Raw genomic sequence first — 24,300 nt, 5'->3', positions numbered from 1 at the left:
AACGGTCTAAGATTCCTATGCACTGTTAAGTGCTATAGAAGAGGCTGGTAAGGAACCTCTTTCTTATGAAGAGGAAATGCACTCAAAAGACTCCAATAAATGGCTGGTTGCCATTAAATGAGAAGTGGAGTTGCATTGGACTTTAGTGGATGAACCCTTAGGCTAAAGGGGTGAGCTGTGAAGTGACTATTTAAGATTAAGGTAGGTGCTGGAAATAAGAAAAACCTAAGTAAAAGACTAGGCTAGTGGCTATTAAGCTAGGACAGCACATTAAGACTTAGTTCTTGTTTAAATGGTGTCACTAACAGCCTTTCTTCATGAAGGTTTAACAGGAAATGATCTTATAGCATAGCCCAAGGGACTTGAGGTTAGAGAGAAAGGTAAGAAACTATGGTTTCTTAGAAGGTCTCCCTATGAATTAAATCAATCCCTAAGGCATTGGTATAAGAAATGTGATTCTCTTATGATAGTCCAAGGGTTTAAAATGAGTGCATTTGGTAGCTGTGAATTATTTCAAAGATATACCTAATGAGATGTAAATGTATCATCTCTGGAAATCAGCCATAGAGATCCTCAAGTTAAAAGCTGAGATTTAGGTCAACAGTTGAAGTGTAGGATCTAGGAGAAGCTGGGAAAATATTAGGCATAAAAGGAAAGTTAAATAGACAGCATAAGGCAGCCCAGGTTATCCAAAAGACATATCTCTGTAAGCTCGTAAAGTAGATAAGAGAGATGAGCAGTCCTCTAATAAGGAAGCAAACATAAGAGAAATGAGTAAGGTTCTTACTCAAATGCAGTGGTAAAGCCTAAAGGCCAGAATTGACATGTTATGAGTTCTCAATTCTATTGTAACGAGTGCTGTGAGCATTCTAAGAGAAAGGCTAGATAAAAGGTAGCTTTGAAATCTTGAGAACGAGGGTGTGTTGTACTCTGGAATAGAAGGGAATGAACTTGTTGCTGTGACTGTTAATTGCCAGTGAATATATTTTAACAAGTGGCTAGCAAATGTACGGTCAATCCGGTTAAGGTTCACTGGGATGCTGTGAAATTGGACACCTTGGTATGTAAAATTAACATTAAATATGGATTTGGTTTATGGTGGAGCAAGTCTAGAAGAAGAACCTTGCATTTAGGGTCTATTGGCTGCTGATTATGCAGCAAAACTCTTAGAAAGAATGTTAAGGTTGAGTTGAGATGTGTACAATCTCTTGGCCAAGAATCAGTCCCACCATGGAAAGAATCAATCATACAGATGTTAGGAATAATTTCATTAGGAAAATCCTTGAGAAGGAGGAATTAATCCTAAATAAAAGGTTGCAGGTATAGACAACGCAGCTGAAATGTTATCCAAGGTTGTTCCATTGTTAAAATTTATAGCATCGTTTGAAAATTCTTAATGTTAGTTGTGTTTGAGTGATCAGGTTTGTGTAGCAGTTCGGATGAGAGCAGATTCAGTTCATCTGTTGGAAGTCTCAAGGCTTTGATCGATGAAGAATGGATCTATACTCAAGACAAATGGTAGAGCCAGATTCTAGAAGTCTCTCATGCAAAATGGTGGAGATTTGTTGAGTTGTTCTGCATCGAGTAGAAGATCTAGAAGTGAGCAGTAAAGTCCTGATCGGTTTCAAGCAACAATTACTTAGATTGTTCTATTCTAACGCTAATATGTAACCTACGGGTGTTTTGGGTATTGCTATATTTGTTTTATCCCTAGAAGTGTTCGCCCTAATTTGTCTATAAATATAGGGCTAAGGCACTCGTTTGAGGTAGAACCGATCATTCATTCTGATATTGTGCGAGTGCAGTGTGTGAGAGGAAAGGCTTGTGTCAAAAAAGCTCTTTGTAATCTCCAAGAAAGATTGTACTTGGATAGGATAAGAGTGAGGGATTTCTTGTACTGTTCAAAGGTTGGATTTCTAGTGGAATTGCTCTTGGATTGAGGTTGGATGTAGAGTTGCTTTTCATGCAATCCGAACCAGGATAATCTCGTCTCATGTGGTTTGTTTTACTTTTGTTCTGTTTATTATTTCAGTTTGATTCCTTAACTTGTTCTGTTAATTCTATCCGTGAGTGTGTGCGGTTGACAGTGGCATAATTCTTGTCTAAGAAATCGGATCCAGTAACCCTAGGTATAACAAGATTGAAGTTTTATAAAGAGGGAGATTGAGAAAGGAGGAATTAGTTTATCCTATATTCCCACCACTGATCAAGTAGCTGATGTGTTCACAAAAGCTATGGCTAGACCAGGGTTTGAGACATTAATTGGCAAGCTAGAAATGACTTATATCAAATTCTCCAACTTCAGGGGGAGTATTGAACGAGATTAGAAGATTCAAAGTTAAAAAGAGAGCATAACAAATGGATAGAGACCGAGGATAAAGGAAGAAGCGCATGGTTTGAAGTTTAAATCAAATAAATAATTCTGAAAGTTTAAAGTTTGATCTTGTTCCTATTTTTTAGGAGATAGATCTCCCTAGTTTCTAGGAGATAAATAACCTAAATTTTCTCCTACTTTATAGGAGAAAAAGTAGGATGTAAGCTGTATATATTTCTCCCCTCGTGGTCAATAGAAATTAATCAAGCTTTCAAGGTTCTTAGCTTGTTTCAAGAACAAATGGATTTGGCATCAATCTGGAAGTGGAGCATTTTAGGTTGTGTATTCCATCAGTCCCTTTGTGGTAAATGGAAGCCATTCCCTAGGCGATATGAGAATTGATGCAATACTGTTTACTACTACTTTTTTTCTTTGGCCAGGTAATGCTGTTTTCTTTGTTTAGATCCCTCTCTTAATTCCATTTCCAGTATTCAAACCAGAACAGGAGGGAGCAAACTTCAACAGACAGGTGCTTCATATGCAAGAATGGTGACTCTGTTAACCACCTGTTCTTCATCATCCAATGCAAGGAAGTTGGCATCTCTTTTTGTTCATTTTCGTGTTTAGTTGATCATGTTGATTCTATAGTTCTCTTAGTTGAAATGAAAAGGCAGTTTTGGCAAATGATTCTATCTTTTTGTGTGTAATAGCTTGTGTTGCGAGCACAATAGAAGAGCTTTAAGAGTGTAAAGTATTCCATTAATTGATTCAGGGGATCCAGTTTCACTTTCCTCTTTCAGTGTATTCAAAACTGTAAACAAAGTCCATCCAGTTTCTTATTCTCCTTAGTTCCTAGATTAATGGAATATGATATCATAATGACCCAAGATACAAAGGACAGGGTCTCCCTTCATCCACTCAGCAATTGTTTTTACAGGTTTGGAACAGTGCACATTACACTGGATGTTAGAATAAAGATGTGAAGACTGAATTCTGTATGTGTTCAATTTTATTACAGGGGAAATCCCAAGACCTGAGATATTCTTTAGCTCCTCACTTTTATGAAATTATATTTGAATTTTGTGCATTTCTCCTTTAAGTACTTCCACAAACTTCTAGTGAGCTAGTTGTCAGTGAAACCATACATTAAATCTTGTTTTTCTGACTTATAGGCAAATGATTTTAACATCTGAAAGAAGAGGAAAGACTACCCACTTTTCAAGATGTAATCTACTGCTCATGAAGTTGCAGGGTGAACAAACTACTCCACCCTTCCTATAATGAAAAGAAAAAAGGAAAAAAATAAAAAAATAAAACTTGCCATTAAAAGGAATATGACAATTACATATGCACAACCATAGAAGGAAATGGAAAAATTAAAGAGTTTGGTATACTTACTTTTCTACCCAAAACTCTTTGTTGATGAATTACTTGCTTAAAAGAGTACCTTCTACCAGGAGGGATAGAGTCATTGAAGAATTCACCAAGCGGAACTTTAGAAGGGATTATGCAACCTATCTCCTGACCAAATGCAGGACAATCCAACCAACCTGGTATACCAAGTACAAAAGGTCAAGGTAAATAATGAAGAGGGATCATATAAACTACAATGTGTAATGTTGCATAACAAAAAATAGAGAAATGAAAAATGATAATCGATGCAGAGATTAATCTTTTTTATGTAAAAACTGAACAAACAAACAAAATGAAACTTAATGTTTTTGAGCAGTGAACTAGTTACTAGTAGAAAGGGGGAAGATAAAAGAAGAGGCAAAAGCCATACACAACACTGAAGGATCTCACAACATAATAATTTCTTTTTTTTTTTCTTAGCAAGCATATCTCATAACAGGAAAAAATTTAGGAAAAAGAACATGAATAAGAAATATTTCCTGAACATTCCTATAAGGGTTCAACTTTAAGACTAATAATTCTCATAGAAAATACTTCCTGACTCCCTAACTTCAACAACAAAACTGGATTAAAGAAAGATCACGACTGGATGTTTGGTGATCACATGAAAAAAAAGGGATAGCTTTTTCTATTAGTTATTTTATAGTAGTATGTTTTAGAAATTATCACAATACTCTCAAAAGAAGATGAAGTTAATATTCCATGAAAGGAAAAAAATCGCATAAAATGTGATCTCTTTTCTTTTTGTGATTTTTATGTTGGAAAAACTTAGTTTTTAAGCAAAAAAAAAAACAGTTTTCCAGCAAAAACAAAGTAACTGTCATGAACCTAGGGTTCATAACAGAGTTGAAATTGGCAATCGGAAGAATCCGATTGAATAGGACTGAAGCAGAATGATTAAGAGGGAAATGGGGCAGAAATGGAAGTAGAAATTAGAGAGAAATGAGGGAGAGCAGTGTAGAGAAACGAGAGGGAGATTTGAGAGAAATCTTAGAGAGAGAATGAGAGTTTCATTTAATCAATTCAACCATGGTCCCCAATCTCTTACAAGTAGCCTTTATATAGGTCTTAGCTAGCTGTTAACTGATTCCTAACTGCACCCATGCTTCTAACAACTTGTAAAATATCCTAACAAACCATTGCAACCCTATTACAATGATGTCCTTTTATTATTCCTTGGGTCATGACAGTAACTAAAAGGGAATTAGTACCAAAGGGACTTCCATGTCCAAAATTCTTCGGCCAATGCTCACACATTTATCTAGACCATATATCATCTCGATCTTATGATCAGGATTACAGAATCTCATTTAAGGCAAGCTTCCATATCAATTTCAATGGTTAAAGATAACTGAGACATTTATCTATGGTGGAAAACTTCACCTTCTCAAACACCCTGTCACTAATCTCATAGTTGAGCTTAATCTGTAACCTTTGCAAAATAACTTTGAATCAACGTTAAGCATGAGCTAGAAACAGGATAGTTTTTGATTTCTTGGTGTCATTGATGCCATAAACAATTGCCTAACAAGGAACAGTCATTCTACATGCAATCCAATACTCCATTTCCTATAGTAACCAATAAGAATGAACAAATGGAGCCAATAATGTCCAGAATTCAGATCCTTGTTCCCTGAAAATAGTAGCATACCCTATTGGTTTACAAATATCAAGTGTATGTTCCAGGGAAAAATCAAAATAACAAATGAGAGCTATAGATTACAGAGTTTTGGCACTAGAAGAAATGAAAATAATAATAATTAGCTAACATTCTCCAAGAAATTTGTTTTTACATTACTTGTCTATAAGAATAAATTATGTTGTATAGGAATTCACCTGTCAAAATTCAATAAAAAAAGGTGAACCCAATTCATGAAGCACCCCCCCCCCCCCCCCCCCCCAAATATTGCAGGCTCTAAGGAAGGTCAATTGTACGCAGCCTTCCCTGCTTAGAAAAGAAGCTATTTCTTGACTTGAACTTGTCACCTCCAGGTCACAATGGAGCAACCTTCCCGTTGTGCACCACATTTCAGTAGTATAGCCTATACAAATCTCTTCATGTACCTCATTTTAGAACGTGTGCATACTACATTCCCATCCTGGTCCACCTACAGAAACTGTATGCTCTTTGGATAACAAATGTTCAAATTAAGTAATCCTACAATTATTTATTGATAAACAGCCATAGTTCAAATTTACAAATTGCTAAGCATTAAATTGTTAACATCGTCTCATATAAAAGCTTAAATTATTACAAAGAAGGGTAATTTCATTTTTTATATTCGTTGAAGAATATGGATAAGAATAAACAAGTCTTTCAAGACAAGAAGACTTGGAGATAATTAGACAATTAGAGTTTAGTGTTTTATTTGTCTATTTCATCTTTTCTTTTATCTTTTTGTTTTATCTCTTTGTTGTAAGTTTAAATAATGTTGTAATCTAGTCCTAAATATAAGGAAATCCAGATAATAGGGATGTAATCTAGGAGAATTCTTAGGAGAACTCTTAGGGTATCTCTTGTATAAATATTTTTGCTCATATCAATAAAATTATACGGGAATACCGCTTCCCTTTCTCCTTTTTCTACATGGTATCAGAGATTCGTTAATAGGTTGATACAGTAAACCTAGGGCCTTCATTGCTCTGTTCGAGTGCCTTCATTGCACCAGTGAGAAAAACCTTAAAAACCTTTCTTTTTTCATCACCGCTTTTGTTCAAGTCAGAACACCATTGTCCGGCCACCGTCTACCTACACTACCACCACCATTGGGTTCGTCGTCATCAAATCGGCCAACCACCGAAGACCCGCCACCGACAGATCCCTCACGCGCCGCCATCCAATTTGCCTTCGACCTCACGAGCTGGCGCATCCACCACCCTTTCGTCCCCAACTGCTCCAGATTGGACCTCCGACATCTGTTTATCCCATCCCAGTAGCCTCCTATGTGTCGTTTCTCCTAGGCAACCATGCCAAAAAACTCGGTTAGTCACTCCTCAATTCCAACCATCACCACTAACGAAGGAATTTCAGTGGATCAGTCCTCCTTTCCTGGTGACTTACCAACAGTTCATTAGTCCTATCGATTGGATGGTTGGAATTTCCTTCAACGGTCTCAATTGATCAAGACTCTACTCAAAAGACAAGGGAAAGGTAGTCATCTCACCGACAATCCCCCAGCAAAAGAAGATCCCAGCTTTAACGCTTGGGATGTCAAAGATTCACGCATCATGTCATGGCTGTGGAGTGCGATGGAACCTGAAATCAGCCAGAACTTTATGTTCCTCAACACTGCCTGAGAGATTTGGGAGACTATTCAGCAAACTTACTCAAAGGTCAAAGATACCTCAATGATCTTTGATGTTAAAACAAAGATTAATGCTGCAAAACAAGGCCAATTGTCTATCACCGAGTATTACAATCTAATGGGAGGCTTATGGTTAGAGCTTGACCAATATCAAGCTATTAAGATGGTATGCAAAGAAGACACTGTCACCCTCAATCGAATCCTTGAAAGAGACCGGATAATGGAGTTCCTAGTAGGCCTAAATCCCAAGTTTGATCAGGTTCGTATACAAGTTCTTGGTAAAGATAATCTACCTAATTTAAATGAGGTGTTTGCGATTGTGATGAGTGAAGAAAATAGGAGAGGTGCTATGCTTAATGGATCTAACATGCAAGGATCAGCACTCCTATCCAATACCAAGGAAGGAGTAGGAGGAAAAACATGGAAACCACTAGCAGCCCAAACCAAGGCTTCCGAACGTAAAGGATAGTGGTGCACTTACTACAACAAGCCCCCGCACACCAGAGAGATGTGCTTCAAGTTACATGGGAAAGAGGTGGTTCTCAGCCAAATTGGTGGGTTTCGGAATATAAGGACTCAAGTGTCAAGACCTTTGGGGTATTATAGGGGCAAAGCTATAATTAGTTATATTATTGGTTAGGAAATGCTATTAGTTATGTTGTAGTGCACATGGGTGTTGTTCTTAGACTCTACTCCTAGTTGAACAGCCTATAAATAGGCCCTAGTATGTAGAGAAATGTATGTTGAAAATAATATAATGAATTCATATTTTCCCTCCTTACTTTCTCTCTCTCATTCTTCCTTATTCTCTCTCATTTCTCTTGATTTCTGCTCTATATCTCCCTCCAATTCTTCTTCATTTCTCTCCCGAATTCTTCCCAATTTCTTCCTAGACCCTAGTTAAACCCTAGGGTCATGACATTTGATATCAGAATCACGATTCTCGACTGTGTTCCGGAAGTGTTAGCAATCAATCAAGGTGATTATGCAAACAGAGATCCGTTGGTGAATTCCAATTGATTCATTGGCTGTAATTTCAATTCGAAAATTTGAAGGCAATAGATTGCGGAACTGACTGAGTGCAGTAGGCGTTTCCAGAAGTAGTGGTAGAATTGATCAAATAACTGAGTCGATCAATTACAGAAGGTGGAGGCTCAGTTAGAGCGAACTGAATTAGTGGTAGTGGTAGAATTGATTGAACAACTGAGTCGATCAATTACAAAAGGTGGAGGTTCAGTTAGAGCGAACTAAATTCAAGCGAATTCAGTCTAGTGATTCCGATGGAGGATTGGCTTCCGGCTTGAGAAATCCGAGAAGTATTGTTCGATCAAGGAAGGCGTGCATGTGGCCTAGGTGATGAAGGTGACCTTGGTTGTGGAGAAGGAGAAGTGGCTGGGGACAATCGTTGAATCTGTAGTGATCACAAGCAAGGCCAGAGGGTGTTTATCAATTGCGATTATCAGCTCTGTTCGTGAGTAGATAGATAGCGAGAAGGAAGGCGAGTGTTGGAAGTAGATCCCTAAGCATTCTGATCATCGCCAACTGCGAACATAGGTGATTATCAAAGGCAAATTTGGAGCTGATCCAGGTTCAAAACTAGTAGGCGAAGCAGATTCCATAATCCGATCCGACTTGAATTTTGGAGGCGACATTCCTCGAAGAGGAATCTAATGCACCTAATCTTGATCCTAATTGCAATCTAGAAGTGGGGATAAACTCAACGATTGCGTATCAAATCAGATCGGTTCCTTTGAAGCGAAGTTGCGCAATTTTGAGCCAAGACAGAGAAGGAATTCCGGTGATTATGGAGCTTTTGGGTCGGTGGTTGGGTAAGAAGGGATGCAGGCCTAAGGCAAATTGAAGTAGAGCCAATTAGTATGTTGCTATCGCAATTTTGAATGTGAAATAGACCGGTGATTTCAATTGTATGTTTCTAGGTCTAATCATTGCATGTGCAGTGGGTTTTTCCGAACTCAAGCTGTGGGATTTAGATTCGAAGAAGGCAAATCAGATCTTGGTGAATTCCGAGTCGTTAGATTAGGCGATTATTGGAGGCAGTGTCTGGGTGACTCTCGACTAATAATCGTTGAGAGTGCATGTGCAGTGGGTTTTTGGAGGCGATTAGGTCTAATCGTTGCATGTGCAGTGGGTTTTTGTGAACTCAAGCTACGGGATTTAGATTCGAAGAAGGTGAATCAGATCTTGGTGAATTCCGAGTCGTTAGATTAGGCGATTATTGGAGGCAGTGTCCGGGTGACTCTCGACTAATAATTGAGGCTCGTAATTGGATGGAGAATACAAGAAATGATTGCGGCAAGTAACTCGAGAGGTGCTATTCAAGTCGATTCCTCAAAGGACTGCAATGGAGCAGCTCCGTGACTTCCGACCTCTCTTGTCCCAATCGTACAAGGTTCCTAATTGAAGGCAAAGGCTAGGTCTATCACCAAGCAATTCATTTCGATCGAAAATTGGAGGCAGGTGGCTTGGTAGCAAGCAAGGCCAAGCTATTCAGGCAATCCAGGGAGAGGACTCAGATTAGAGGCGTTGAGATTCAAATCTAGGTGTGTTGCGGTGGCTGCCACTTCGGTGAGGTGAACTTGATTGGGCAACCTGGTAATCGGCCATGGCAGAGGGAATGGGAATGAAACGATTGGAGACCAAGACAAACAATCTAGTAATTGGTGTCAAGCAGCTCCAAGTGGAGGCAAGTTGCTACCGATCGAAGTGTGCAGCCAATTTGGATCAAGCCTTTAGCGGACTCTGGGAGGAAATTGTTGGATTAATCCAACAAATCAGCCAACAATTACATGTTGCCTTGAGCAGGTTAGTTCAACAACCTAATGTCAGTCTTCCGACGAATTTCACTCCCAAGGCTTCATTGGCGCCAATTCTAATGATGCCAAGATCTAGGCAGAGGCCTAATGATGCTATGGAAGCAGGGGAGAGGTTGGAGGTAGAGGAGGGAGATGTGGTCAGAAGAGTTGGAGGAAGCCCTTCCACATCCCCAGCATCACAGATGGCAATTCTGGCGTTTGAAAGAGATAGGCCTAAATGGTGGATTAGGAGGTGTGAGAAGGTGTTCTACCAATACCGAGTAACTGAAAGGGAAAAAGTGAACATGGCTACAGCTTATTTAGATGGCACTGCAAATGCTTGGATTAAGAATTGGAGCCACAGGAGGGTGGAATTGAGCTAGCCATAGTTTGTGATCAACTTGTGTAACCGGTTTGGAGAAAGGACCAAAACCTATGTAATTAACGAAGCTTTTGAGACTACTAATCAGGTAGTGCAAGAAGCTGATGAAGTAGCAGTGGAAAAGGAAGATGGTGTACATGCAGCTGATGCGAAGTATGAGACTGACAAGGTCATAACAATGGGAATAGTAGCTGCAAAGAATGAGGAAAAACCTGAACTGAATAAGGCAGTTCTGAACAACAAGAAAGAAAAGGCAATTGTTGAAGAAGAGACTGAAGTTCTTCAGGAAGAAATACTTGCTGAAAGTGTGCCTAGGATATACTTCAGCAATCAACAAGTAGGAGGTTGGGGTAAACCTCTTGCTGATGAATATGGTAGTCCACTCAATGGTGATGTTTATGGGGTTCTGCGACAAGACCAGCCCAACTATGAGGAAGAACCAATTAATAAGACCAAACATTGGGGTGATCTAGAGGAAGAAGAAGAGGAGGTGGAAGAAGAGAGGATTGTACCAGGCAACTTGTTTGGAACATCTCATATGAATGTCATTGGCATGGGCACACAAGACAAGACAAAGGTGACATTGCAGCCAAAAGAATTGGAAGTATTGTATAAATTTTTGCCTGTAGAGAGGTTTGAAATTATCTCTATGATTGGAAAAGATAGGGTTGCAGGACTGACAGCTCATTCAGAACCATTTTTAATGGCAATAAAGAAGAAGTGGATGGCTAAGATTGGTGTTGCAGCAAGTCATAATACAGTTATTGTTTAGAAAGAAGAAAAGAGAAAGCAAGAGCAAAGAGAAATACGAGAGAAGAACAAGAAAAGACGAAGAAGAAACCAGTTGGTGAAGAAAGGAATTGGATGAAGAAATACCGACTCAGTTGTAATAAGTTTCTTGGGGATAAGAAACCTTTCAAGGAGGGGGAATTGTCATGACCCTTAGGGTGTTATAGAGGCAAAGCTGTAATTAGTTATATTGTTGGTTAGGAAATGCTATTAGTTCTATTGTAGTGCACATGGGTGATGTTCCTAGACTCTACTACTAGTTGAACAGCCTATAAATAGGCCCTAGTATGTAGAGAAATGTATGCTGAAAATAATATAGTAAATTCATATTTTCCCTCCTTACTTTCTCTCTCATTCTTCCTTATTCTCTCTCATTTCTCTTGATTTCTACTCTATATCTCCCTCCAATTCTTCTCCATTTCTCTCCCGAATTCTTCCCAATTTCTTCCCAGACCCTAGTTAAATCCTAGGGTCGTGACATCGAGGTAATCCACAAAACTATCCACAAAGCTATCTTTCAAACAAGGAGCAAGAGAGAGAATCAGAAAATGAAGAAATAACCAATTCTAGAGCAGATCTCAACCAGCTCAATAAAGAGGAGATAAACAGGTTGAAGGAGTTCCTAAAGACCATCCAAGATGGAGGTGCATCCTGCGGCACAGCAAGGTAAACAAGTGTAATCTACTCACTTTTTAGCCTCCAATACTGATAAGAATAACACATGGATCTTGGATTCAAGAGCTACTAACCATATGACATCCAATTTCCATGTTTTTGAGACCTATGAGCCTTTTGAAACAATCAAACGAATCACTATTGCATATGGGACCTCCATTCCCATTAAAGGAAAAGGCAAAGTGAGTTTTGGCCCATATTTATAAATAAATCAGGTACTCTATTGACACAGCGTGTAGCCGTGTGTGAAAAAACACACCAAAATAAACCCTTGAAAGAACAAACTTCAATGGTCGAACCTTGGCTTTCAAGAAGACGCAAAAACAAAACTATTTTGCTAAGAAAATCCAAATAGGTTACTGAAATTTGATTGAGAAAAACTTGATTACAAACTCTAGATCTTAGGCATATTTATAGTATTTGACTAATCCAAATCCATCTAATATTTGTAAACAAAATCCAACTAAAATCCTAAGTAAAAGTTAACTAGAATCCTAATAAAAATAAAACTCTAGTCAAACATGAAGTAGAATCCTAAATCAAGTAGAAACATGAAGTAAAATCCTAAATCAAGTAGAATTCTAAAACTTAAGAAGTAATAAAATATTGTTCCGGCGCTACTATTCCTGTGATACTGTTCCGATTTGGTCGGGTTGAACTTGGGCCAGGTCTTGATTGGTGACCGCATCATTCACCTTCACTTGAGAAAAAATTCGACCTCGAATTTTGATCCTAGTAGGAAAAATCCACGTCCGGTAAGTACGAAGAGAGATTAGCCACATTGAATGCTTGGAAATACCCATATGATTAGGCAAGTCCACAACATAAGCATTATCATTGATCTTCTTTGTAATCTTGTAAGGGTCATACTTCTTTGGCTTGAACTTGTTCTGTTGTCCTGTTGGAATCCGTTCCTTCTTCAAAAATATCATGACTTCATCTTCAATCTCAAATACCTTGTGCTTCCTATGCTTGTCAGTTGTCGCCTTATACTTCTTATTTGTGCAACTTTTGCTTGGGATATTCTTGAACCGCTTGAACTTTTCTATTAAGAGAACATGAGCAAAGACATTCCTCCCCCTCTTAGCCTTATCTTCGTTGGTATGGGTCCAACCATCGCCATGTTTGTTGCCCTCTGCCTCCATTGTATTATTAATGTTAGATTGAGGACATTGAATATTCCATTTTGAGCGCTTCTCTAATCTGGTAGATCTTATCATAGGTCCTTCTCCTTTCATCAACTTTCTTGATTTTAACTCCTTAACAGCTTTCGAATTCATCTGTAGATTTTTCTTACCTAGAGAAGCATTCTTTTGCAACTGTTTCAAATAAAGGCGTATTCCATGACTATAGTCTCTCCATCACTTAAAATATTGATGCTTGAATCCGCCTTTGGTGTAAGCACTTGATCAGCTATAGCAGTAGTTGTTACAACATTCTTAGTTTCGGAATCTAGTTTCAGATTAATATCAAAAGCAGTTGCACTACCCAAGTTAACTAACTCGGGAAATCCAACACCCCTATCCACAAAGAGACCCATGTGACCATCATGTTTTTGCAATCGCGAAGGTGAATATGTTCCTATCGCCTTCGATTCAACAATGCCAGAGCTTGAATAAACTGTAGAAGGATTTGTTACCATGACCTCCATCTCCTTTACAGTCGCAAGTCAATCAGAAGAAACACCACCATCCTTGGATTGCGAAGCAATGCTTGAGCCCTCGGGACTGGAAAATACCCCAGTATGAGTCAATAACGTTAGAGTTTCTGTCATATTAGCAGCATAAATGAGACCTGAGTTTGCAAACGTTGAGGTTGCTAGGACAACATAATCTTCAAAATCAAGCTCCAAACTCATCAAAAAGCCATTCTTTAGTTTATACTCATCGTTTCCCCAATAGTTGTGTTGTTGCGCATTCCTCCTAACCCCTTTACCTGGGTTGGCTATCATACGACCAAGATCATCCTCATCGTCGCTATCATCCATCATTGGTCTTCTAGGATTAATGAGGGCAGAATTAATGGCTGGTCTTCCCGGTTTAATGTAGCCGGCTTGATTCACGCCATTAGTCCGGTTCCGATTATCCTTAACTCGTTGTAAAATGCCAAATTGGTTGCGGATTCGCTCCAATTGTTGCTCCATTGTACGAGTTATTTCCCGTTGTTCTTCGATTGCTCTCCAAACCGCGAGGAGCCCCCGATCACCGTCAAGAGGCTGGTTGCTACCGTTACTTTCAAGATTGGCCATCTGATTGGTTGATGAACCGCTCTGATACCACCTGACGCAGCGTGTAGCGCGTGTGTGAAAAAACACACCAAAATAAACCCTTAAAAGAACAAACTTCAATGGCCGAAGCTTAGCTTTAAAGAAAACGCAAAAACAAGACTGTTTTGTTAAGAAAACCTAAATAGGTTACTGAAATTTAATTGAGAAAAACTTGATTACAAACTCTAGATCCTAGGCATATTTATAGTATTTGGCTAATCCAAATCCATCTAATATTTGTAAACAAAATCCAACTAAAATCCTAATAGAAATAAATCCTAAGTAAAAGTTAACTAGAATCCTAATAAAAATAAAACCCTAATCAAACATGAAGTAGAATCCTAAATCAAGTAGAAACATGAAATAGAATCCTAAATCAAGTAAAATTTTAAAACTTAAGAAATATTAAAATATTGTTCCGGCGCTACTATTCCTGTGATACTGTTCCGGTTTGGTCAGGTTGAACTTGGGCCAGGTCTTGATTGGTGACCGCATCATCTATGTACCAGATTTAACTATAAGCCTTATCTCCATAAAACAACTCACAAAAGATCCCAATTGCAATGTTGTTTTCTCTCCATATGGGTGTAAATTTTAGGCCATGAACACGGGGAGTACGATTGGTGTGGTTAAAGAGCAACACGAGTTGTACATCCTACAAGAGAGGAGTTCTTTGCCTAAAGAAGACAACCTGCAAGCAGCCTACTCAACCCAAAATTCAGCATCTAATCGAGCTACAATTTGGCTTCACCATCTCCGTCTAGGTCATCCTCATTTTAGTCTATTGAAGGGAATGTTCCCTACTTTATTTAAAACTCTTGATTCTAGCAACTTTCAATGCGATGTGTGTGTTATAGCAAAACATCATAGATCTTCTTATCCCATTAGCAATAAACTTTCATCAAAGCCATTCTCTTTAATTCATTCAGATATTTTGGGTCCTTCAAAAATACCAACCAAACCATTCTGCCCTATTTTTGCAAAGTGATCCACACTCAATTTAGAACTCTAATTAAAAAATTTAGGACAAATAATGCAAAGGATTATTTCAATGCTCACATCATTTTTTCCAAAATGCAGGGATAGTCCATGAATGTTCATGCATAGACACTCCACAACAAAATGGAGTGGTTGAAATGAAGATGAGACATCTCCTTAATGTCACTCGAGCCCTTCTTCATTATCACAATGTTCCTAAATATCTATGGGGGGAGGCTGTTTTGACAGCCGCTTATGTAATTAATAGAGTCCCATCCAAGGTTCTTAATAATCGAACTCCATTCCAATGTCTAACCGATTTTTACCCGGACCTAAAGTTGCATTCTCCTTTGCCTCTCATGGTTTTTGGATGTGTATGCTTTGTTCACATACCTAAGATTCATTGGAACAAACTAGACCCTAGAGCAAAAAGGTGTGTGTTCATTGGATATTCTCCAACCCAAAAGGGCTATAAGTGTTACAACCCTGCTTCATGAAAAATCTATGTTTCTAAAGATGTAACCTTCATTGAGTCTCAACCCTTCTTTGACTCTCAGCCTAAGGGGGAGGATAATCAATCTGAAACCAATCTGGACAGCCTGTTCTCCCTTCCAAAAACAACTACTGATGTTGTCCATCAACTCCCGAAGCCATCCCAGACCTCCTCTCCTCAGTTCACTCCATCAACAGCCTCTTCGCTTCATCCAACAAAACCTAAACTAGCAAACCAGCAGCTGCATTCTTGTGACAGGTATAAAGGATCCCCCTATGTGTACAAGAGAAGACGGCCTAGTGATGGTCCACAACCCACACCAATTGCAGCCCCCAATTCAAGCATGGTAGAACACATACTTGGAGAAACAAATACAAACCAGCAATGAATACTATGAGGGGACCACACTCTCTTCATCAAATATACAGAAAATAAGGTAACTGTTTTATTAGTTTATGTTAATGATATTGTTGTGACAGGTAATGATAAAGCTGAACAAGAAGGCCTAAAACAAAAGCTTGCTAAGGAATTCGAAATTAAGGACCTTGGAAGATTAAAATACTTCTTAGGGATTGTGGTAGCCTACTCCAAAACAGGGATATTCCTATCTCAACGTAAGTATACACCTGACTTATTGGCTGAGACAGGTCTGCTAGGAGGAAAAGGAGCATAGATTCCAGTAGATCCAAACATCAAGTTGCTGGAGAAGCAATAGATAAAGGGCAGTTCCAAAGATTGGTGGGTGAGTTGATATACCTCTCACATAGTAGGCCAAACATAGTATTTGGAGTCAGCCTAGTAAGTCAATTCATGCATAGCCCCAATGAGGAACACATGCAAGCAATAAGAAGAATTCTTTATTATCTAAAAGCTACACCAGGAAAAGGTATACTGTTTGCACCAGGAACTAATCTAAAGGTTCAAGGTTGCACAGATGCAAATTACGGAGGCTCTCTAGTGGATAGACGGTCCACAACTAGATATTGTGTGTTCTTAGAAGGTAATTTGGTGTCTTGGAAGAGTAAAAAACAAGGGGTGGTAGCAAGATCAAGTGCTGAGACTGAATTCAGGGCTATGGCCCTTGGTGCATGTGAACTTTTGTGGCTAAAGATAATTCTTGGAGACTTGAAGATTCAAATACAACACCCCCATTGAGCTATTATGTGATAACCAATCAACAATAAATATTGTCCATAACCTGGTACAACATGACCGAACCAAACACAGTGAGATTGACAAGCATTTTATTAAAGAAAAATTGGAATATGGATTGCTACACATCTCCCATGTTTCATCTAATCAACAGGTGGCAGACATCCTTACTAAAGGATTGTCCATTAAGTGCTTTGAGGAGCTAGTAAGCAAGCTAGGAATGGTAGATATCCATTCACCAGTTTGAGGGGGAGTGTTGAAGAATATGGATAAAAATAAAGAAGTCTTTCAAGCCAAGAAGTCTTTTAAGACAAGAAGACTTTGAGATAATTAGATAATTAGAGTTTAGTATTTTATTTATCTGTTTTATCTTTTCTTTTGTCTTTTTGTTTTATCTCTTTGCTGTAAGTTTAAATAGTGTTGTAATCTAGTCCTAAGTATAAGGAAATCTAGATAATAGGGATGTAATCTAGGAGAATTTTTAGGGTATCTCTTGTATAAATATTTTTGCTCAAATCAATAAAATTATATGGGAATACCACTTCCCTTTCTCCTTTTTCTACAATATTATTATTTTTACTCTCAATGCATCTAGTGTGGCCAAACTCAACACATAACTAGGCTAAATGTATGCAACTATTTAAATATCAAGTTGACAACGAGATATGAACATTGGACCTCAGCGAGATAAGAACATAAGACCTTTTCCTGGTCTAATACCATAGCAAATCATTTAGCACAATCTAATCTAAAAGCTTAAACTGCTAAATTGGAAGGTAACTTTATCTTTTATATTGTTATTTTTATTCTCAGCATAGAATACTCATATGTCAATTAACAATAATATATAAGCAATATCATCATTTAGAAACATGCATAAAAGATCCATATCATGCACAAAATTTGATATATCAATGTGTCACTACATGAACATGGTACTAATTTCACAATCGAAAGAAAATTTTCCCTCTTGTGGTTATGAACAAGGGAAACACCCACGGATATAAAAGATTAAATCTCATGCCATTGTTATAGCAAAACTGCTATTTCTCAAAATGCAGAGTAAAATTCAGAACCAATGAAATGATACATTGTTCAAATTCTTTAGGGTAATCACTCACAAAAATCTAACAATCCATTGAATTCCGAATTCCTAATGTGCAAATGCTTCATTTCATTCTTATTAAATTAACAAAAACACAAAGAAGAAAGCCTTTCCAGTATTTGTAACAAGAAATGATGGGAAGAAATAGAAGCAAGTCCTTGCCTCCCATATTGCATGCTCTTACGCTGATCTGATTTATGTTTGGGAATATGCACATTGTGACACCAAGCTGATCCATGTTCTAGAGTACACAAACAAGCAAATGCACTTGCCAGTGCCTAAATTCAAACTTGTTTCACCATTGTGGTCCAAATGCATATAGCACCATACCGATATCAATACACCACTATAGAAGATATCAATACATCAAAGTGGCATCCATGATGGGACAAGATAAGGAACTATTAGCCAAAGAATTTCCTGTGGAGTGGAACGTCCACTAACCTGACATAGTGAAGATATATTCATCATCTAACCTACAAAAGGCATTTCTCATACATGAAGCAATATGATAAGTGATGCATAAGAAGCTCAAAATCCCAGACCTGAAACTGGATTACAACACAGGATTGGCTGAATTTTAAAATTTCGGATTGAAAGAAAATAGGTGTAAACAACAACAACAACATACTCAGCCTTTATCCTACTATGTGGGGTCAACTACATGAATTCTACACTTCCATGTATTTCTGTCTTTTGTCATATCTTCATTTAGGTCCATACACTTCATATCAAACTTTAATGTCTCTCCCGAAATCTTCTTGGGTCTGCCTCTACCTCTTTTTTTGACTAATTGTTCCATTTCATCAACTCTCCTCACAGGAGCGTCTCTTGGTCTCCTTCTCACATTATCAAACCATCTTAGTCTAGTCTCTCTCATCTTCTCCTCGATTGACACTACTCCTACCTTATTACGAATACTTCATATCTAATTTTATCTTTTCTTGTATGGCCGCACATCCATCTTAACATCCTCATCTCCGCTACGCTTGTCTTTTGCTCATACTGGTATTTGACTGCCCAACATTCTGAGCCATACAACAAAACTGGTCTTATAACTGTCCTATAGAATTTTTCTTTTAGTTTTAATGGGATTTTACCATCACATAACACCCCCGATGCATTTCTCCATTTTAGCCAACTTGCCTTAATTCTATGTGTGATATCCTCGTGAATTTCTCCATCTTTTTGAATCACTGATCCCAAATATCGAAAATAGTCTTTTCTTTGTAAGATTTGGTCTTCCAATTTTATTATAACATCCTCCACTTTTGCATTCTTACTAAATTTACATTCCATATATTTTGTTTTCTTTCTACTTAATTTAAATCCCTTAGATTCTAAATTGTTTCTCCACTACTCAAACTTAGCGTTCACTCCTTATTTTGCTTTATTCACCAACACTATGTCGATTGCAAATAGCATACACCATGACACCTCTATCCGAATATCTTTAGTGAGTTCATCCATTACTAGGGCAAATAAGTATGGACTTAGTGCAGAAATTGATGCAGTCCTATTGTAATTTTAAACGGTTCAGTGTCCCCTCCGCATGTTCTAACCCTTGTCTCTGCACCGTGATACATATCCTTAAGGGCTTGTATATAGGCTATTCGGACTCATTTCTTCTCTAAAACCCTTCATAATACTTCTCTAGGGACCCTATCATAGGCATTTTCTAGATCTATAAATACCATATGTAGGTCCTTCTGATGATCTCGATACCTTTCCATTAAGCGCCTCAGTAAGTATATAGCTTCCATTGTTGACCTACCAAGCATGAAACCAAACTAATTTTCCGATACCTCTGTTTCTTTTATGAGCCTCTGCTCTATTACTCTCTCCCAGAGTTTCATGGTATGGCTCATTAACTTAATTCCTCTGTAATTTTCACAGTTTTGAACATCTCCTTTATTCTTGTATATAGGAACCAAAGTACTCTTCCTCCACTCATCTGGCATCTTTTTTTATTTAAGGATTGCGTTAAATAATTTCGTTAGCTAGGAGATGCCCTCTTCTCCCATGCATTTCCATGCTTCTATTGGTATATTATCCGGTCCCACAGCCTTATGATTTTTCATCTTTTTTAATGCTTACCTTATCTCATTTGAACTTATGCGTCGATAAAATGTATATCTCACGTCCCCTTCGGAGTTACTAAGATGTCCCAACCTAACTCTTGTGTCACCACCATCAGTGAATAATTTTGTGAAATACTCATTCCATCTCTCCTTAATCGCTCCCTCATTCACTAATACATTTTGATTTTCATCTTTTATGCATTTCACTTGATTTAAATCCCTTGTTTTTCTTTCTCTTGCTTTAGCTAATTTATATATATCCCTTTCTCCATCTTTTGTATCAAGTTGTTTATATAGATTCTCATATGCTTTTGACCTTGCTTCACTAAAAGCTCTTTTTACTGCCTTTTTTGCTTCTTTATAATTTTTTTGATTTTCTTCATTGCTGCACTGATATACAGCCTTATAGCAAGTTTTCTTATTTTTAATTTTCAATTGTACCTCTTCATTCCACTACCAAGACTCCTTAAGGTTAGGGGCTCTACCATTTGTCTCTCCAAGGACTACCTTTGTCGTACTTCTTAGGACATTAACCATTTCTCTCCACATTTGGTTTGTCTATCCTTCTCCATTCCATTCCCTTCTACCCCTTAATTTTTCTTTGAAGATTAGTTGTTTCTCCTCTTTTAAATCCCACCACCTGATTCTTGGATTTTATTTTGTGTGATTTTTTCTCTTCCAATTTCTTACTTGGACGTCAAGTACTAGAAGTCTATGTTGAGTAGTCAAACACTCTCCCGGTATCACCTTACAATCCCTACAACATAACTGATCCTCTTGTCTCATGAGGAAGTAATCTATTTGGGTGCTTGATATGACATTTTTATATATGATTAAGTGTTTGTCCCGTTTTTTAAACCTAGTATTGATTATGATGAGCCCATATGCCATAACAAAATCTAGAATAAACTTACCCTCATTATTAATTTCCCTGAATCCATACCCTCCATGATAGAAAATAGGTGTAGAAAGGATAAAATTACATCATGAAACCACAAGGCAACTTATGAATTATTATATTCACTTGTGCATTCTACTGGGAAAATGTACATGAAGCATCAAGCACGTGCAACATAAGGTAATATCTCCACTAACAAGCTGGCCAACATGAGAGGTGAGCAACAAGAGCATTTATAGTGACAGAGGCCCCCTTACCCCTCTTGAGATTATTCTAGATTTAGACATGTTAGGCATCATGTATTAGAGGCTATAGTCCTCTCTAACTTCTTTTACATTTTTTTTTTCTTTGAATTCTTTTAATTCCAAAGCACTGAAAAAATTCAATTGTAAGTAAATATATGCAATGAAGTAAGCAACTAAAACTACAAACTGTGAAACAATTAGCATACTTCAATTCTCTTTTACATCAAATCAATGTGAGGGAAAGAATGTAGAAAACTGCCAGAGCTTACCAGGGGGTAACTTATTCCGGTCATACGTTCTATAGTTTTTTTGGTACTTTTGATCAGAAAATGGTGACTGAGATGCATGTGTTTGTCTGTCATCTGGGCGTTCTCTTTTTATTCGCTGACGTCTTTCTTCACGTTCCTAATGCAGGAGGCAAACAATCAATAGCGCCACATTTGCACAGTAAATTGTTCAAAATCAAAACAAACAAAATATATAGACATAAACAACAAGAAATATAATGCAATATAACACCCTCTATTACTTGAATGAGAAAAAATTTAATAGTCGCTTCTTAAGTTAGAAAAGGTCGAAAAAATCAAAATAGAAAAATACATACAAATGCCCCTTATATAATGGCACAAAATTCCTAAATAAGCCAGTATTAACTAATAAAAGCCAATGCAAATCTATGCAAGAACTGATTCTTTTAGGTGGTATTACACACAACCATTGATATTGATCAATAGGGAACAGTATTGACAACTACAATTCTCAAAAGCCAACCCCATTTCACGATAATAGCCTACTCCAAACCCTTCCATCGATTTTAGCTATTAAAACTATAATAAGGGTTCATTTGGACCAATTAAGTAACCAACAAAAGCACTAGTCAAACCTTTTAGCAAGAAAGTTATTGCAAGTACCGAAATATTCCATTTTTAAATGGTTATATCTTTGATTTTTCCTTCTGAACATACAAAATTTTTCCTCTACTTTTCACTGTTTGCAAGATATCCCCATAAGTTTCCATAGAAAAGCATACTAAAATCCATGAGAAGAGAAATAAGAGCATATAACTAAAAAATCAAAAGAATGATGAAAAACAAAATAATCCATCCCCCCCCCCCCCCCAAATGAAAAAGAAAGAAAGAAAAGAAAAGAAAAAGATCTGATCTCAAATGAATAGTGCGCATCCATTCCAAGTGCTACAGAAACAAATCAGAGAAACACATTTATATGCCGCAGGTCTGGTGAAATCACCTCATTCTGGTAAAATTTTAAATACCTCCATAAATTGCCTAACCCATATCAATTCCAGATGACAAAAGAAAGTAACTTCAATGGAAAGTCCATGATCAGGTCCAGATAAGAGAACAAATAAAAAGTACACAAGGAGAGAGAGTGAAGTACCCGACGGGAAATCTCTACTGCAGATTCTATGTGTTCTACATGTCCAATATGTCCTGGTGCAATTTTCTCTTCTAACTGTGACTCAAAATTCTCTTCATCTTCTTCTGGTTTTGGTGAGGCATTTAAGTCCATGCTGCAATCATTCAACACAAACAAAGCAACATCTTCTGGTCTGGTGCTTTTCCAGTCTCTCGGTTGTGATATTATTAACAATGCTGAAAAAATAATTATTTTAAGCTGGATAGCATGACAAAATGAACAAACTATTATTACTTAATCCAAAAATACAAGAAGACTCAAGTAACTGAAGAAAGGCAATAAGAGAAATAAGGTCAACCCAGAAAAATTACAGTAAAATCAAATCCTAAAACAAAGAAGCAGAAAATTTACTATTTATAATTCAGATGACATCAGTTTTCTCCTTTTCCATGAATGATGTCAAATGCAAGCCCCATGCGAGCATCTAAAGAGCACAATAGCATGAAATCAAATTCTGGGAGTCCATAAATAGAGAACTCATAATTGTTCATTCATTGATAGAAGCAATAGACATGAAGGCAAATAACATCACACTGGAACCCCATGTAAGCTGAATACAAAATACAAACATGATATCAAAAATTGAATCCAAGGACAACAAAACGTAGAAACCTCAACTTCCAATTTATTGGACACCAGTAACTATCCAATTGCTGACAAAGAATTCTAGGAACCAATGGCTGACCATACTTACATATCACACATGCTCCAAGGAATACAGAAAGAAAGACTGCCCCTACAAAGAGTTATATTAGCTTAGTTTTACAGGAATCACCGACATCTGACATGCATGACTTCGATATTACATCTTTTCTCCTTCATTTTATTATCCTTAAGGCATCCTACACGAATGGATAATCGAAATTACATAATCGACTTGTCCCCCTAAATACAGAACACAATATTGAAGTCGGAAAATAGTACAATTAGCCTCAATTTACGTAAATACAGAACACAGTATTTAAGTCGGAAAATAGTACAATTAGCCTCAATTTAGCAGAAACTCCAGATTTCACAGATCGCATTCGGCGAAAACCTAACATGCACAACTTGAATTCCACTCCTCTTCGTCCTTTACTTTCTTATCCGCAAAAACAAGGTACGATAAAATCAAACCCTAGGGGCGGCACCTTCGTTTGCGTCTACTAGTTCTTCCAATCCAACAACTCAATCAGCACATAGAATCACGAAAACACAAAGACCCATTGCGCAGAAACAGTCAAAAAGAGCTCAACCCCAATAGAAAACGCAAGAATCGAGTACCAATTTCACTCACAGCTCCTACATGCAGCAGCTAGAAGCTCGACGGTTCTCTAAGGTAGAAAGAGGGAGAGATCATAAGGGCAGTGTCTCCTCTTTTCGTCTGCGTTGTTGCAAGCTGGAAGGAAACTTGGAATTCAAACCCTACGGAGAGAGGGAGAGAGAAAGGGCTCCGGCATTTTAGAGAGAGTAATTAGGGGAGAGAGATACCGAGAGGCAAAAGGGAGAAATTGAAGAATAGGTTTCATTTATGTTTAGGAAATCCATGACGATGACAGCTAACGACAATCAGTCACCGGAGAACGGCGAAAAGAGAACAAACACCAAACCGCCACGGTTACCCTCCGGTTCCCAACTCCCCTTTCATCCAGGTATATATATATATAAATATATATATATAAAGATTTTTTTATTGTTTGATCACTTCATTATTTTGTAATTAAGAATAATATATAATAAATATATTTTATTTTAAAATAAAGTACATCAATTCTTCAGATAATATTTATTTACTATATCTTATTTTTAATATCAAAATAATTTAATTAGTTGATTAAATATTTTAAAATATAAAAAATCTATCATCAACTAATTAAATTATTTAGATACTAAAGAAAATTATAATAAACATATTTTATCTAAAAATAAAGTGCACTAAGAATAATAGTTAATCTTATTTTATCTATAAACATAT

General features: G+C 37.4%; 1 protein-coding gene across 5 annotated transcripts in view; it reads right to left on the bottom strand.

Annotated features, from left to right (window-relative positions):
- Positions 1-23,952, bottom strand: part of LOC127788268 (uncharacterized) — a 109,871-nt gene extending 85,919 nt beyond the window's left edge. The window contains exons 1-5 of one of the 5 annotated variants that reach the window (XM_052316390.1): positions 23,623-23,952; positions 22,698-22,770; positions 22,308-22,522; positions 21,179-21,314; positions 3,713-3,864 (exon numbers count right to left, since the gene is read on the bottom strand). In XM_052316390.1, coding sequence (XP_052172350.1) covers positions 3,713-3,864; positions 21,179-21,314; positions 22,308-22,439 — 420 coding nt within the window. In that variant the 5' untranslated portion in view covers positions 22,440-22,522; positions 22,698-22,770; positions 23,623-23,952. Of the gene's footprint in view, positions 1-3,712; positions 3,865-21,178; positions 21,315-22,307; positions 22,545-22,697; positions 22,771-23,609 lie in introns of all 5 variants that reach the window. The other 4 variants (XM_052316391.1, XM_052316388.1, XM_052316389.1 and 1 more) reach the window with 4 other exon arrangements.
- Between the last annotated feature and the right edge of the window lie 348 nt (positions 23,953-24,300).

This window comes from Diospyros lotus, chromosome 13 (genome assembly GCF_014633365.1).
Source record: "Diospyros lotus cultivar Yz01 chromosome 13, ASM1463336v1, whole genome shotgun sequence".
Taxonomy (NCBI): Eukaryota; Viridiplantae; Streptophyta; class Magnoliopsida; order Ericales; family Ebenaceae; genus Diospyros; species Diospyros lotus.
Note: the sequence above shows the minus strand (reverse complement) of the source record. Positions and strands in the feature narration are given on the sequence as shown.